Source organism: Salvelinus namaycush, chromosome 2 (assembly GCF_016432855.1).
Source record: "Salvelinus namaycush isolate Seneca chromosome 2, SaNama_1.0, whole genome shotgun sequence".
Taxonomy (NCBI): Eukaryota; Metazoa; Chordata; class Actinopteri; order Salmoniformes; family Salmonidae; genus Salvelinus; species Salvelinus namaycush.
Window position 1 is genome coordinate 64,991,260 of NC_052308.1, and position 17,349 is coordinate 65,008,608.

The 17,349-nt window shown below is 43.0% G+C and overlaps 2 protein-coding genes across 2 annotated transcripts; both read left to right on the top strand.

Annotated features, from left to right (window-relative positions):
• The first annotated feature begins 6,709 nt into the window (after positions 1-6,709).
• On the top strand, positions 6,710-7,627 carry LOC120022772 (transcription factor Sp6-like). Its single transcript, XM_038966770.1, has one exon. It carries the CDS (start codon positions 6,710-6,712, stop codon positions 7,625-7,627), a length of 918 nt encoding a protein of 305 aa, XP_038822698.1.
• Positions 7,628-12,733: 5,106 nt separating this feature from the next.
• Positions 12,734-16,910, top strand: LOC120027459 (pre-mRNA-splicing factor CWC25 homolog). Its single transcript, XM_038972405.1, has 9 exons — positions 12,734-12,912; positions 13,350-13,522; positions 13,743-13,979; positions 14,101-14,170; positions 14,278-14,426; positions 15,452-15,533; positions 15,666-15,934; positions 16,051-16,224; positions 16,312-16,910. Exons 1-9 carry the CDS (start codon positions 12,895-12,897, stop codon positions 16,424-16,426), a joined length of 1,287 nt encoding a protein of 428 aa, XP_038828333.1. The 5' UTR covers positions 12,734-12,894; the 3' UTR covers positions 16,427-16,910.
• The last annotated feature ends 439 nt before the right edge of the window (positions 16,911-17,349 follow it).

Genomic DNA, 17,349 nt, shown 5'->3' on the forward strand with positions numbered 1-17,349 from the left:
TCCCAATGTTGACTTTAAAACAGTTACAGAGTTGAATGGCTGTGATAGGAAAAACATTTGTATGTATCAACAACATTGTAGTTATTCCACAATACTAACCTAAATGACAGAATAAAAATATTCCAAAACATGCATCCTGTTTGCAATAAAGCACTAGTAAAAGTAAAACTGCAAGAAATGTGGCCAAAAACTTTATGTCCTGAATATAAAGCGTTATGTATGAATATATGAATATAAAGCGTTATATAAAGCGTTAACACATCACTGAGTACCACTCTTCATATTTTCAAGCAAGGTGGTGGCTGCATCATGTTATGGGTATGCTTGTCATTGGCAAGGACTAGAGAGTTTTTAGGATAAAAATAAACGGAATAGAGCTAAGCACGGCCAAAATCCTTGAGGAAAACCTGGTTTAGTGTGCTTTCCACCAGACACTGAGAGACAAATTCACCTTTCAGCAAGACAATAACCTAAATCACAAGGCCAGATATACTTACCAAGAGGACATTGAATGTTCCTGAGAGTTCTAGTTACAGTTTTGGCTTAAATCGTCTTGAAAATCTATGGCAAGATTGAAAATGTCTGTCTAGCAATGATCAACAACCAACTTGACAGAGCTTGGAGAATTTTAAAAAGAATAATGTGCCAATATCGTACAACCCAGGTGTGCAAAGCTCTTAGAGACTTACCCAGAAATATTCACAGCTGTAATCGCTGCCAAAGGTGACTCTAACATGTATTGACTCAAGGGTGTGAATATTTACACTACCGTTCAAAAGTTTGGAGTCATTTAGAAATGTCCTTGTTTTTGAAAGAAAAGCACATTTTTGTCCATTAAAATAACATGAAATTGATCAGAAATACAGTGTAGACATTGTTAATGTTGTAAATGACTATTGTAGCTGGAAACGGCTGATTTTTAATGGAATATCTACATAGGCGTACAGAGGCCCATTATCAGCAACCATCACTCCTGTGTTCCAATGGCACGTTGTGTTAGCTAATCCAAGTTTATAATTTTAAAAGGCTAATTGATCATTAGAAAACCCTTTTGCAATTATGTTAGCACAGCTGAAAACTGTTGTTCTGATTAAAGAAGCAAAAAAACTGGCCTTCTTTAGACTAGCTGAGTATCTGGAGCATCAGCAGTTGTGGGTTCGATTACAGGCTCAAAATGGCCAGAAACAAATAACTTTCTTCTGAAACTCGTCAGTCTATTCTTGTTCTGAGAAATGAAGGCTATTCCAAGCGAGAAATTGCCAAGAAGCTGAAGATGTCGTACAACGTTGTGTACTACTCCCTTCACAGAACAGCGCAAACTGTCTCTAACCAGAATATAAAGAGGAGTGGGAGGCCCCGGTGCACAGCTGAGCAAGAGGACAAGTACATTAAAGTGTCTAGTTTGAGAAACAGAAGCCTCACAAGTCCTCAACTGGCAGCTTCATTAAATAGTACCCGCAAAACACCAGTCTCAACGTCAACAGTGAAGAGGCGACTCCAGAATGCTGGCCTTCTAGGCAGAGTTGCTAAAAAAAGCCATATCTCAGACTGGCCAATGAAAATAAAAGATTAAGATGGGCAAAAAAACACAGATACTGGACAGAGGAACTCTGCCTAGAAGGCCAGCATCCCGGAGTCGCCTCTTCACTGTTGACGTTGAGACTGGTGTTTTGTGGGAACTATTTAATGAAGCTGCCAGTTTCCAGCTACAATATTCAATTACAACATTAACAATGTCTACACTGTATTTCTGATCAATTTGATGTTATTTTAATGGACATAAACAGGGAAATTTCTAAGTGACCCCAAACTTTTGAACGGTAGTATATGTAAATTAGATATTTATGTATTTCATTTTCAATACATTTTCAATAGATTTCTGAAAACATTTTTTCACTTTGTCATTATGGAGAATGAAAAAACATCTATTTAATCCATTTTGAATTCAGGCTGTAACAAAATGTGAAATAAGTCAAGGGGTGTGAAAACCTCCTGAATACACTGTATATTACAATGAGCTATATGAAGAATACAGTATATGAATACACAGAGTAAACAAAAGTATAAAATAAACGGTCCAGTGTTTAATATCTATATATACATGGGACAGCAGCGTTGGCTGTGTGTGTGTGAGTGTGTGTGTGTGTGTGTACTATGTCTATCTTTGTCTCTTACTACAGAAGAAGGCTCGATGGCTGTTGAACAGTCTGATGGCCTGGAGATAGAAGCTGTTTTTCCATCTTTCTGTCCCAACTTTGATGCACCTGTACTGTCTCTGTCTGCTAAATGGTAGCAGAGTGAACAGACCGTGACTCGTGTGCCCGCGGTGATGTGTTGTGCTGACCACACCACCGTCTAGAGAGCGATTTGGTTGAGGGCGGTGCAGTTGCCGTACTAAGCGGTGATGCAGCCCGACAGAATGCTCTCAATGGTGCATCTGTAAAAGTTTGTGAGGGTCTTAGGGGCCATGCTGATTTTTTTCAGCCATCTGAGGTTGCATAGACACTGTTGCACCTTCTTCACCACGGTGTCGGTGTGGTGGGACCATTTCAGGTCCTCAGTGATGTGCACGCCAAGGAACTTGAAGCTTTTGACACTCTCCAATGGGAGAGGGTCACGATCAACTCCTTTGTTTTTTTTACGTTGAGGGAGAGGCTATTTTCCTGGCACCACTCTGCCAGGCTCTTACCTCCTCCCTGTAGACTGTCTAGGCAGGTTTCCATTGACCCAGGTTTATTCGACAACAGGGATGTTGAATAAATCATTGCGACATGTGTAATGGAAACGGTAGTAATAAGCACATTTTTCTAAAGATCGACAACATTTTTATCCACTCGACGGGTGGATATTTATTTTGTCTAACTTTCTTTATTGTGAGAAATGATGATGGTAACTGTGTTTTTCAAATAAATGATGATTGACAAATAATTGTTTATTATCATTTTTAACATAAAGCTCTTCAACCACTTCCTGTTATTCGAAGTAGGGGTGCTGAGGGTGCTGCAGCACCCCTTTGATAAATAGAAATTGAATACAATTAAAACATTTTATAAATCACAGAATGTTATTACTCCTGTGTGAACTAGAGCTTTACTACTCCTGTATGAGCGAACAAAAAAAATACTCCTCAGTACAAGTTACATAGCTACTTGTGAGTTTGAGTAGACTACTGATCAATCAGTGTATGATAGGCCTACACAATAATCACTATACTAGCCCTACTTGTGTAAGCTCAACCTTGGAGATCAATTTAGGGCTTATTGTCAAACAGCTAAATACTTGAAGGCACTCTTCATGTAATTAATTAAAATGCCTTTATTAGTATGGCATGTTCAATAGAAACAGACGCGTTTCGGCAGCCGTTTTGAACAGTGCCTTGGTCCTCCTTTCTTTTTGATTACCAATTTACCCCTTTTACCAAAGAGCACCTTCTATCTACCAAAATGTACTATTGTGTACCTTAGTAGCGCTTCCCTTCCTCCTCTTTCTACTAGCTAAATACTTACCTCAAACGTAGGTGTTTAAGAAGGATACCCTAATTTGTTATTAAGTGTAAAAGGAATTTGGGGGCCAAACCTACCAGAGCACTTGCCTTTCTAAATGACATTTAAATGTCAAAGTTGACAGGCAATATGCCTCAGAGGACCCTAAGCCTCACGGTTTTCACAATGGCTAGGGAGTTTTCCCATTCAATGACCATAGAAATGTGAAGGTGTATTAGAAGTTTCTTTCGTAGTCTAATACAATGAGACAGGAGGTGTCATATCACTTGTGTACTCTATGTCCAACTGTCAACACATGGGTTGTGCTCCTCTGTGTAGACCTGTCTAGATATGAGTCATGATAATTTATTGACACACCAGTTGAGACACTTCCTCTACTCCATCTTCACATTTTGATTGAGTATTTGAATTGGAATTTCATGTCTGTGCAAGAGTGTTTACAAATATGCTCAAATCTGGACACATAATGCGTAACATTTACAACATTTGATGTAAAACCACATGAACATACAACAAATCGAGGTTGTTGCATTTGTCCGTGATACTAGTAGACAAACAACTGTCAGGCAGTCACTATCCTTCAGGGATCTTAGTCTTCTATAACGTCTTGGAACCTGTGACGTTATATCACATATCAGACTAAACTACAAGATTTTCTCAACTCAAAAACCATTCAAACACAAACACAGATATTTAGAAGTAGGCGTACGGATACTTCATACTGTACTGACAATTCTAAATGTCTGTGTTTGATAGAAATACATTTTGGATGGTAAAAAGAAAAGTATGGAAATCCACAAACTCCGGTCCATTATCAGTTTTTATTCATTGGTGTGACAGTTAAGATTGGGAATCTTATTCTGCTATTAAATTGTATCTGTACTTTTCCCTTTACTGGCAGAATCAGAACAATAACCAACATGGAATAACCCCAAAGTCAGTTCGTCATCTACCGTGATGCTTTCCTCCCCTGGAGCATCTTCTCCTCTCTGGCATACTAGTAAACTGGGGGGGGGGGGGGGGGGGCTGTGCTGGGTCTTGGTAGGGCAGAGCCTCCTCTGTCTCTGGCAGACTAGTAAACCGGGGACTGTGTTAGGTCTTGGTCGGGCAGGTTTTACGATGCAGCCCTGTCGTCCTGCACCTTCCTCCTCCCCGTCTCCTCACCCCCAGGGGCCCCATGCCAGCTGTTACTCTCAGGATACTCTTGAGTGTTCCAGCCAGCCACTTTTGTGAATGGAGGAGGATCGGCCACTTTCTTACTTGTTTACAGGGCTATTATATCAGAGAGCGAACGAGAGGAGGGGGAAGAGAGAGAGAAAGAGGGGGACGATTCACGCCACGGTGCACCTGACTCGCATTCCCCCAAAATTACAGAGCATCGGCGGAGCTCTGGCTCCGGCGCGACGTGAAATAAATCAGCTTGACCTTTAACACCAGACCTCTAATTCTGGAATTCCAAACGAATCGCTTTACGATTTCATTACCACTCAAGAGCATCTCCTCTCTAGTGTCTGAAGAGGGCCATGGGAAGACCAGTTCAAAGCAATTGGTCTTCAAGGCCTTGTTTGTTGTCTCAGCAAATTGAAAATCAATTGAAGGGATCAGCGCTTGAGTTTGGGCAGTGCTCATTGGTAGGGAGTACCCGCATCCCAAATGTTCTACTGCTTGAGTACCAGTACCTAACTTGTACTGATACCCTTTCCATTCCCTTTCAAGCACTGGAAGGGATAAGAGTGAATCTGAATCTCGCAAGTTGTATGCTATCTTTGCAAAGTTTCTGTAAGTTGTGGAAATAGCTTGCTCAGCCTGGCTTTAATGGTTTTGTGGACAAGGGACAGGATGCAGGTCTACCATTGAACCTTGACCCTTCTATTGAAGCTTGATTGTCTGGGTGGCCAATGCTGTATGGTCTCTCTCCCAGATATGGTATCACGACCTAGGATCTTCAGACGAACAAGATAGTAACCTCTTCAGACCCAGACTGCTTTACTGTTTCCTGCTTTACTGTTTTCATTTTTGGAATCATTTTCGTGTTTTGAACGAAGTAAGCGTCTCCTGTAGATTGTGTTACAGCTTTTTGACAAAAATGTCTCTCGACTCCTATAATTTGAAAAGTGCATTCCGTCACCTCTCAAAATTCTAAGGTAACCTCATTTGTGGGGTATGTATTATAGCATTTCTATGGTCCATTGGAGTTTACGCACTGCAATGCAATGGGGGACAAGATGCTGACTTTCTTAGAGCATGCTGCCATAATTATTGTTCAGCATTGTTCTTGTGTTATTGTTGTACTTGTATTCGCAGGCTCCTGAAAGACGTCAGTCAGCAACTGTGGATGCATGCTGCCGCCAGTGTGTAGGAGGCGGGTTGTTCATCGCAACGTCTCTTGTTTTGTTAGTCGCCTCGAAGGGATGTTGTTGTAAATCATGTGTGATTCATAAAAAAACAGGTTCTTCTGTCTGCTAGACTTCATCTCCGAAAATCTCAGAGACGTACAGACACTGTAGATCTTGGCCCGCAGCCATTACCTCCCTGTATCTTCTTCCTTTTTACCTCCGTCTCTGCACGGGGCTGTTCCTGTCAACACTCCTCTCTCTCTTTCTCGCTCTCCTCCTCCTTCCTCCGCCACCTTTCGTATTTATCTCCACTCTGCCTCTCCACAGGGCTGCTGAAGTTGTTTTCTTTGTTTTCTCTTCGACTGTCCTCCACCATGGGAAGTACCTGGCATCCGATGCATTTGGCAGGTTTCTGTCCGGACACGTTTCCCCTCGTCTCCTTCCCCTCATTTTGTCTGCTCTCTCCTCGGCCACGCAGCGTGAGAACTGGGGTGGGGTGTCCATAAAGACGGGGGCGTGTCTGTTGGGTTTGGGGGAGGGGTTACATGTGCTTGGAGGATTTGAGATCAAGTATTTGCATGTTTTGTGTTTGTTACATTGAAGCCCAACAGTATTTCAAGTCATCTGGCTAGAAGCAGTAATCTTACAAGAATTTACAACACCCTTTTACAATTTGACATTCCGTTTTTTTGCCCACAGGTCTGTAATCGTGACCAGGACCCTCAAGCTCTCCATCCAGCCATGTGGTAGTCTACACATCTTTACCCAGTTATCAGTCAGCCCACCACACCCCGGACCCACCTGGCCACCGCTCACTCCTCACCAGACTCAGCCTTCAACAACAGTATACCACAGACAGCAGCTGGTCTCATGGCCCACCCCTATGAACCCTGGTTACGGACAGCACCCCCTGGTGGCAGCTCAGACGAGATGAACGTTCCCTCATGGTGGGACCTCCACACCGGGCCAGGGAGCTGGATGGACCTGCAGGCGGGCCAGGGTGTGGGCTTACAGGCAGTTGGTCAGAGCTCCATGGGGCTGCAGTCCTCCCTGGGACCTTACGGCTCCGAGCCCCAGCTGTGTACTCCTGCTCAGTTAGCCCAGCTGGCCCCAGCCTCACACTCAGCTCACTCTCACCTCTACCCCCAGGATGGCTTCAAGATGGAGCCGCTGGGAGGACCTGAGCTCCTGCAGCCGGAGTCATACTCCCTGGAGGAGCCACAGGAGGGTGCCACCTCGGTCCGGCCCAAGCCCCAGCGCCGCTCTGCCTCCAGGGGCTCGGGCCAGTCTGTGTGCCGGTGCCCCAACTGTGTCCACGCCGAGCAGATGGGCCAGAGCACCGATGATGACCGGAGGAAACACATGCACAACTGCCACATCCCGGGCTGCGGCAAGGCCTACGCCAAGACCTCCCACCTGAAGGCCCACCTGCGCTGGCACAGCGGGGACCGGCCCTTCGTCTGCAACTGGCTCTTCTGCGGCAAGCGCTTCACACGCTCCGACGAACTTCAGCGACACCTGCAGACGCACACCGGCGCCAAGAAGTTCAGCTGCACCATGTGCCCCCGCGTGTTCATGCGCAACGACCACCTGGCCAAGCACATGCGCACGCACGAGTCTCCATCCGGGCCAGGGGAGGAGAGGATGTATGGAGAGGGGGGCAGAATGGGGAAGAGCTTTGACACGCCTTCTCCTCAGCCCTCCCACGCCACTGCATCTGACACAGAGGCACCCCTTAAGCAGCCGAAATGTGAGAAAGACCCCTCTGGGACAGGACAGTCCAGCTAACTGTATCCCGTCCACATCTGGAATGCTATACAGATCATGTAATGTCAGTAGGCTACAATCAGCCCCTGTCTATCAGACAGAGAATCCATAGTTTATAATACATGTAGTCCAGCGGAGGTAGAATCATAGGGGGTTTTATATTATAAATTGATAGTTTATTTCTACCAGATGCATTGAACAACATAAGGCAACAAATGCCCCTCTGATTTTAAGAATGCATCATATCACATATAACAGCACCATACAGCATAGACAGACATAAAACCAAAGAGCATATGTTACATCACCAACAGAGGACAAGCTGTCAAGTGGCTTACTGGAAGGATATCCATCTAAGGAATCAAGGAAAATGATTTTTTAGATAATCTCTTCCATTTAAAGATAGCTTTGGTGGCAACCAAACCAGAGCCAAAGCTTGCTAGCTGCTAGGACTTCCATTGCTGCTACTACTATTATACCATCCATCCACAGAGACTTTGAGAACGAGTTAAACTGAAGATGGTGCTTGATGTGTTTACAGTAAAACTACTAGCTACTTGGAGAGAGATTTATTTCCAGGAAGCCATCAATCTCTCCAGTCTCCACTGCACACATCTAACTGAATTTAAGGCAATGGAAGTAGAGGGTTAGAATATGTTGGTATGTTGTGTTGGCTTCCTTTTCCCACCCTTTAACCCATCCCCTTGACTTGCTGTGTATAATATACTGTATGTGAGTGTATGAACATGTCACTGGAAAATTCCACACTGTATTTTTGGTTTTGACCACGCACAACCTTTTGCCAAAGAGCACCACAGTAAGCACCACTATAATTCAGTTTGGTGCAGTATGTGGGCGGTGCAAATAAAAAATGACTGCATTTGCTCTGTAGATGGCAAATGAATTAAAAATATGGCACTTGAAGTGCAGAGATGTCCCACTACAGCACATTATGGCATGGTATTCATACTCCATGTTTTATGTCAAAAATATATTTTCTGCTTAATGTACAGTAAGAAGACATTAATTGTGTTATCAATGTATTTCACTTAAACGCACCGTATGTATCATCATGTTTAAATATCCCTCAACTGTGACTGAAAAGCACCGTTGCTCCTCTTTTGACACTCCTTATCTCGGCTATGCAGGTGTGAATGTTACATGATGGCAGCCTATCTCATTCACAGGGAATGTGTAATTCCATGGTCTTGTCCCTGATAGTGTATGATCCACACAATACCAAGTTCACACTTCACAGAACCTACTGTAGTAACAGGTTGATGAGGATTTCCTCGGACAAAAGAGAGGCTGGATACATCACTAATCATGAAATGTACGCTAGACTGAAATGTAAGCTGAACTGACATCCCTAGTTGAGAGGAACTTATGTAAACCATATTTTGTCACAACAACAACTTCCAGGGTAAGCAACAATTCCTCCTCCAAGGTTGTTCAAGCATATAGCCAAAAACAGATAGAGTGGAATTGTTTAGAACCCATTTTGATATTAATAGTCATAAATAATCATTTATATCTTGATAGAAGATGCACTTCGATAAAGTTTTAGGAATCCAGTATAGACCTTTCTAAAATAGGCTTAGGCCTGTGTGTCGTGGTTTAGGCTTCTTAGCTTATAGTAAAACAAATTAGCCTTGTTAGGAAAACATGGTTGCATTTTGAGTAGTGACTTAGTAAAAATGTGCTTAAAAGGGTCTAAGCTGAGGTTTAGCTATGTAGAGATCTCTTACTGAGGTGTTTATTGTAGCCCCCATTAGAAACATCCCTAAATAAAATAAAATATGTTTTTTGATGGTTTACTTGCATTTTGTGTATCAAATGTGATGAAAGGACATCACTTTGAGACTCATCTACTGCAAATCACTTGGGGCCCGATTCAGACTTAGGAAATGTACGCCTTTGCTACACACGTCTTTCCTACGCACTTCACAGTAGTTGGTATTCAGTCATACCTTATGCAGGTGCGGTTCCCTTGCGCACGCTGATACATTTAATTAAACCGATGAAAACCCTCCCACTTGCTGGCCAATAGATTTTGTTGTGGAGTTTTCTTTCAATAGGGTTTCCAGTACATTTATCTAAAGCTATTCCTTTAAATGTGGTGTACCTTTAATAGAATTGTCTTGACAGACTCATTAGAATATATGGATAGAACAGTTCAGAATATTATGGATCAACGAAAGAAAGCCATGTAGGCCTAAATACACGCATATTCATCTACTTTTCAGCACCAATTGGTAGATCTTGTATATTATTTAGGGTTAGGAAAGTATTTATGAATAATCAGTTATGAGGGAATTAAGCCAAGACAAGGTTCAAATATGGCGTATCTGAGGGCCTCCCAAGTGGCACAGTGGTCTAAGGCACTGCATCGCAATGCTAGAGGCGTCACTACAGACCCTGGGTTCGATCCTGGGCTGTATCACAACCCTCCGTGATCGGAAGTCCCATAGGGCGCCGTACAATTGGCCCAGCGTCCTCCGGGTTAAGGGAGGGTTTGACAGGTGGGGCTTTACTTGGCTCGTCGCGCTCTTGCGACTCCTTGTGGTGGACCGGGCGCCTGCAGGCTGACCTTGGTTGTCAGGGTTTGGCGGGTTTGGTTGGGGAGTTGCAACGATGAGATAAGATCAAAATTGGGGAGAGAAATACTCAAATAAAAAGAATATGCCGTATCTGTAGACACATAGCATGCTATTCTCATGCTTAAGTTCAAGGTCAGAATACCTGTAGAGAGAAAAGTGCATAAAAAGGGAATTACATTCCCTACTACACACGCTTAACTCGGGTCGGAATTCCCCTGTTGTAGCTTTGCGTTTCCAATAGGCCTACCTAGGAACACTTGATACATGTATTAAAAAGGCCTATTGGCTATCTCTATTATTATTATCATAAATGCTATTATTAAGTTGTATGTGTTAGATAGGAGCAGATTGAAGATTATTAAAATATTATTTAAAACTGACCTTATTTTAAGGATTACTGTAGTATGTTGTCTCAGTAGATATGAATTTAAACAATATTTTGTAATAATTTAAGTACTGCTGTACTATTGCTTGGTTTTAAGACTTACTTGTAATTTTAATAGAGAAATGTCCTTCATGGAAATAAAAATAAAAATATCACTAAGTAGTATGTTGTCTATTTATTCAGTACTTCATCGTGGTTTATTATAAGACGCACTGCTGGAACCAGCTCGTGTGTGTGTGTGTGTGTGTGTGTGTGTGTGTGAGTGAGTGTATGTGTGTGTGTGTGTGTGTGTGTGTGTGTGTGTGTGTGTGCGTGTGTGCGTGCGTGTGTGTGCACAATGCTGCGCTGTGCATTGTCCTTGAACGCACCCGGAACAGGTTTTTGAAGTTGCTCTTGCATTGAACGCATTCTGTGAGTTAGAGGAGACATAGGGAAAGTTAAAGGAGCATGGAGATGTCTTAAAGAGAAAATGGGAGTCAGGAGAAGCAATGGATGCAGAGTTTTCTATGTTTGAGATGACAAGGGCGTTGGAGGGCTATGGAGAAAATAAAGTGTGTTAAATGATGTTTAAGCATGCACCGGACAGTGTGTTGGAAACAGTGTTAGAGTTGTATAATAAGGTGTGGAAGACTGGGGTGATACCTGCTGGGTGGAAAACGTGCAGTGATATTGCTGTTTGTAAAACCAGGTAAAGATCCAACTAGGGCGGGCAATTATAGGCCTATCGCAGTGACAACCAACATGTGTAAGTTGATGGAAAAGAAGATAGTGAGTAGGATTATGTATTTCTTGGGAGATAGGGGTTTGATGAGCTTAGCACAGAGAGGGTTCAGGACAGTGGAGGCTGGTTGGAGGAGACATAGGAGGACAGGTTCATTGTAATGGATGGAATTGGATAAATGTATCGGAGTCAAACATGGTTACCATATGTTTGATACCGTTCCATTTATTCCATACCAGCTATTACAATGAGACTGTCCTCCTATAGCTCCTCCCACCTGCCTCCTCTCATTCAGGAGAGGGAGGTCTGCCATGGTTGCCCTGGTGACAGTTAGTACAGAGATAACCAAGGCCCTGACAATAAAAGAGGTGATGAGTGTTGTGTATTTTGACATTGAGAAAGCTGACGATATCGTGTGGAGAGAAGGGTTGTTGATCCAGTTGAGTTCCTTGGGAATTGGGGGACGTCTGTATAACTGGATCATGGATTTCCTGTTCGATCGAGTCATATGGGTGAGGGTGGAGTTAGAATTGTCAATGCGGTTTGAAGTGGACAATGGTACTCCTCAGGGAAGTGTGGTTAGTCCGATGTTGTTCACCCTGATCATAGATGACAGATTTAAGGAGGTGGGACAGGGAGACTAAAGACGGAAGGAAGGAAGACGGTCAGGTCGGATAGGGGAGACTTGGTGCTGTTAATGAGACTCGAAAGGATGGGAGTGGTGGCAAGCTTTTGTTGGGTTCCTGCCCATGTGGGTGTGGAGGGTAATGAGAAGGCCGATGTGGTGACTAAGAGTGCTGTGAGGAGAGAGGGGGTAGATATTCAGGTCCCACTGGGCCGCAGGGAAGTTAAGTCCTTGATCTGGGCAAAAGGGCTCAATTTTTGGTAAAGGGAGTGGGATGCTAGTAGTAAGGGGAGGCCATTTTATTGCATGCATCGGTCAGTAAAGGAAGAGGTGGGGAGTATGGGATGTAGGACAGAGGAAGTTGTGTGGAGTAGACTATGATTTGGGCACACAGGTTTGAATGCCATGTTGTGGATAATAGGGAGACGTGAAACAGGTCTGTATGATGAATGTTTAGTGGAGGAAACGGTGGAGCCTGTGTTGATATTTTGTGAATTGTATGATGTAGACAGGGAGAGATTGTGTGAAAGGGTCAGAGAGGCTGGATGGGGTTGGGGTTTGGGTGGTGTAGTGGGGGAGGAAAGTGGTGTCTACGGCTCTATTTCACTTTCTTAGAGGAACAGGACTAATGAAGGGAATTTAATATAGTTACACCGTGACTGGCCTCACACTCCAGTACAGTAGGTGGTGGTGTATGCACCTTCAAAGTTTGATGCTATCCGCCAACCCAATCCCTAAGAAGAAGAAGCCGAAGAAGAAGAACGCACTCTTAAACAACCGGAAAAAATAATCAGAAAGTCCGGAAGTACAAATAAAAACACAACACGCTAACCTAGCATGCAAATGTCGATGTTATTTAGATAATAACATACATTTGTTTTGTCAGGTACAATAACCACATAGGTAGAGGACACGTTTATTCATATCTTATTTCTCAATTGGACGATCTAAGTCAAGATGGGAGGAGGTGATCTCGTAAGTATGAACAAATATTAGCTTACAAAGCTAACTAACTTAGCTAGCTACGCATGCTTGTTTTGTTTGTGTCTAGCAAGCTAACTAATCACAAAAACACCTAAATGTTCGATACAATTAAATTACTGCCAACTTATGAACTAGCGTTTAGTGAAGAGAAACGCTATCACTGCCATGACAACGATGGCTAGTTGGCGTAGCTAGTTAACTAAGTTGACCCCCTAACTAAATTACATTTTGAAGGTGTTTATTTTATATTTTCCCAGTTATGTTGTTACACAACTACCTAGCTAGTTAACGTTACTCAGAAGTAGTAATTCCTTACCTTCCCTGAAGAACAATTGGAATTCAGAAAGGATGGTTGTATTGATCAATTGTAGCGGTCTTTCCCTGTTTGTTTAATTATATCGAATATCACTTTCCTTTATCTCTGTCAGAACTTGAAGAAGAGCTGGCATCCCCAGACTATGAAAAACATAGAGCGGGTATGGAAGGCTGAACAGAAGCACGAGGCTGAGGTGAAAAAGATTGAGGAGCTTCAGAAGGAGCTGAGAGAGGAACGAGCTCGAGAAGATATAACCAGATTCGCTCAGCAGACTGGGGCTCTAAAGTAATGCTCACCTCACTGACCCTTGTGATGAGGAGGAAGTAATAGGTCTCACCTTGATAGAGAAACCACTGTCCTGTCTAGTTTTAGAAGTCAAATGAGTTAGCTTTATTTAATACTTTTCCAATTTTCATGTGTGCCCTCACCACAGACAAATGGACAGAGATACTCCCCTTGGATGTTGTCACTAACACTCAACCACTTTTTTTTTGTTTTACTCCAGGAAAAAAGATGACCGGTTGGACTGGATGTACCAGGGGCCAGGTGGTCAGGTGTCCCGTGATGAGTACCTGCTGGGCCGCCCCGTCGACAAGCAGATCACCCAGCAGTTTGAGGAGCCAGAGAGCGGTCCATCCGAACAAACCGGCCTCCTGCCTGGCTCAATCTTCAACCCCTCCACCCCTGCATCCAACCTCGACATGGCCGCCAAGATCAGAGAGGACCCGCTGTTTGATATCAAGTCAGTCACTCTTGTCTATTTCTTTACCATTTAGTGTGTCCAGCTAGCAACTGTTATACCATACATTGATGTTCTGCTGTTAGCCAAGAGCTGATGATAATGACACGTCTTATTTTTCAAGGAAACGGGAGGAGGAGAAGAAGAGGGAGGTCTTGACAAACCCAGTGAAAATGAAGAAGATCAAAGAAATGGTAAGTTCTCCATTCAAACTGGGATGAAATCAGTTTCAGCCTGTTGTAGTTTCAGATGAACCTGGTTCTAAAGCAGCAACAGTTTTTCACTTTTTATTTTCTTTCAGCTGCGTCAGAATCTTGAAAAGAAAGACAAGAAAAAGAAGAGGAAGAAGGACAAGAAGGAGAAAAGGGAGGAGAAAGAGAGGAGAAAGGAGAAGAAGCATAAGAGAAGGAGCTTGAGCTCAAGCTCTGTGGACGAAGACAAAAAATACAGGTGCACCTGAAACCTAACTTCAATAGAGGTTTCTCAGGATCAGTAAACAGATGCCAATATGACCAGTTTAACTGTTTTGATCTTGTAAGCATTTTGTGATAGTTTACAAAATCTAGCTTGCAGCTTCTATTTTTGACAGCAACTTCTGGATGGGGTAGATTGTTTGTTTAATTTTTTTTATTATTCTTTTATTTTTTATTTAACCAGGCAAATCAGTTAAGAACAAATTCTTATTTACAATGATGGCCTAGGAACAGTGGGTTAACTGCCTTGTTCAGGGGCAGAACGACAGATTTTGGGGATTCGATCTAGCAACCTTTCGGTTACTGGCCCAACGCTCTAATCCTATCAGTCCTTAGACCCCAGCAAGATTCTGCATGTCTAGCCCTTATATTTAGCCTCTCAGTGAAGTGTTTTACTCTTTTCTTTTCAGGACAACCAGGGCTACAAGTAGAACACAAAGCAATTTGACTTAAGTAGTTGTGTAAATTGACAAATGTCCATAAAGAAAAAAGGACCGCCAAAGCAAAAACCTGATAAAAATGAATTTATATTAATGCTGTAATTACAGAAATAGTTTGCTCACTGGGAAATGGATATCCAACTAGTCAGTGACAACTGAGCTTATTTCAGTATTATAGACACTATCTTGGGATTTCTTATGATATTCTATGTAGAAGAATCTCTCACCTTCTAATGACTCCTTTGTAGCTTGTGAGCGTCATAGAGCAAAACATGTTACATGTGCGTGTTCTTGAGCTTTTCATAGATGGGTAGCTGAAACCATTCGGACTCTACAGACATTCGCCCTTGTCTCACAAACACCACTCTATCTCAGCCACCGTAAATAATCACACAGACTAATGCTTAGTACCTACGGATGCAGAATAAGTAGATTAATCCAATGGTACAAGCCATACGTATGTAGCTCAAACACACAATGTTTAAAAGGGGTTAGAAGTCCAAAACATTCCAGCGTTGTGGTGGGACTCATTGGGTTAACTGAGTGATGTATCTTTACCTAGGCACCATTCTAAAGAGGAATCCAAAGAAACAACCCACTCACGTTCCCACCATCGCAGTGTCCCCGCTGGCTATGGACTACAGGTCAGTACGGCTCAATCTCAATCTTTATATATTGACAGTGAACGTTGTTAGATCTTAGTCCAATCAATTCAAAGTTACCTAAATCCTCCTGAGAGAGATGTGTACCGCTCATCGCCTAATTTTTCTCCTCAGTTTCCAGCTGGGAGGCATCATCAGTCCTCAAAGCCCCCCAACCACTTAAGGCACCGTTCTCAGGAGAGGAGCCGCTCTCGATCGCCTCAAAGGACAGACGGGAACGGCCATCATTCCTCTCACAGGACAGACAACCACTCCTCTCACAAATCAGAGAACCACTCATCCCACAGGACAGACCAGTTCAAAGTTCCACAGTTTCAGCGCCCCAAAGCCCCCCCCAGCCCACAGAAAGATTGCCACCAAAGGCGTCAGAGCAGTACCACCAAGTAAGAGTCCACAGCACCTGTTTATACAATTATCATCAGTGAACTAATGGTAATCACACCACCCCATCCTAAAGTGTTTTCTTATCCCTATATTTATCTGTCTGATATTCTCTTAGATGTCTCTCTGCTGAAGAGCTGGAGAAGAAGAGGAGGGAGATGATGGACTATGCCAAACAGAGAGACGAAGAGCGTGAAAGCAACATTAGAAGTTACAAACGACAGGATGAACAGGAGAAGGAGCGGGAGAAAGAGAAAGGCGGCAAGCATGACCGCAACGCTGGCTTTATCCAGTAAGTATTTCACTGACTGACACGCACGTATTGCATGCTTACTCTGGCTGTTGTCGGGTCCTCTAAAACTTGCGTCCGTCCCTACAGTAACATGAAGCTGGAGAGTGCCTCCACCTCTTCCTTGGAGGATCGAGTCAAGAGAAACATCCAATCCATACAGAGGACCCCCGCATCCCTGGAGAAGAATTTCATGAGGAGATGAGATCTAGAAGAAGCAGGAATGGGTTGATGGAGGAGAGAGTAAAAATATGCACCAGCTACCACACTGAAATATGTGCACCGGTTTGCCAGGACTTCCAAATAATTTAATAAACAAAACAGACACTGCAGAGGCACCATGCATTTGCACTCGGGCCCTGTGAAACTACCCCTTAGCCATTGCCCTGACTAAAGCAATGTAAAGGTTCTGACTTCCACTGTAATGGAAAAACTCACCCGTGCCATTCACCAGCAACAGCAAGCCATACTCACCTTTATAGTATGAGCAATGTTGGATTTATTTTAAGTGGAAATTGTATATTGTGTTCTCTGTAATGGTTAGAATTATTCAAACTTTTATCACACACAACCCTTTTGTAAATGATGTTCCTTGGAAATCTTTAGTGTATTGCTGTAACGGAGAAGAATTGTGTATCTTAATAAAAAATGGTTCCTAAAGCTCTTGAGTTGGGGACTAACAAACTAAATACTGTCTTTGAGTTTACATGTGTTGTATGTGTTGCTGATTACTGCTTTGATACACCTTCAGAAAACTATGATAATTGAAAACGTCCTATGAAGACGAAATAAAGAAAACTTCTCAGGCACACTGTCACCAGCATCATCATAAAGTAGACATACATTGTTGAATGACTATCATAAAAGCCTTTTGTTTTATAGGATAATAATGCTGGATTTAAGAGGTGCCCATCTCCAGTGGTTTGGTGTTTTAGTCACAGGCTCATAGCTTACTGTACATTTTTTCAATGTATGGTCCCGTAACTTGTCTTTATTTTCATTATTGTTTCACTTTAGCACGCTTCAAACAAACTAGGAACGTTTGCACAGTCCCCTAACAACCGTCAACGATAACACCAATGGCCACCCGGAACTTTTTACAAACCCAATCATCGTGTAGTACGGAAT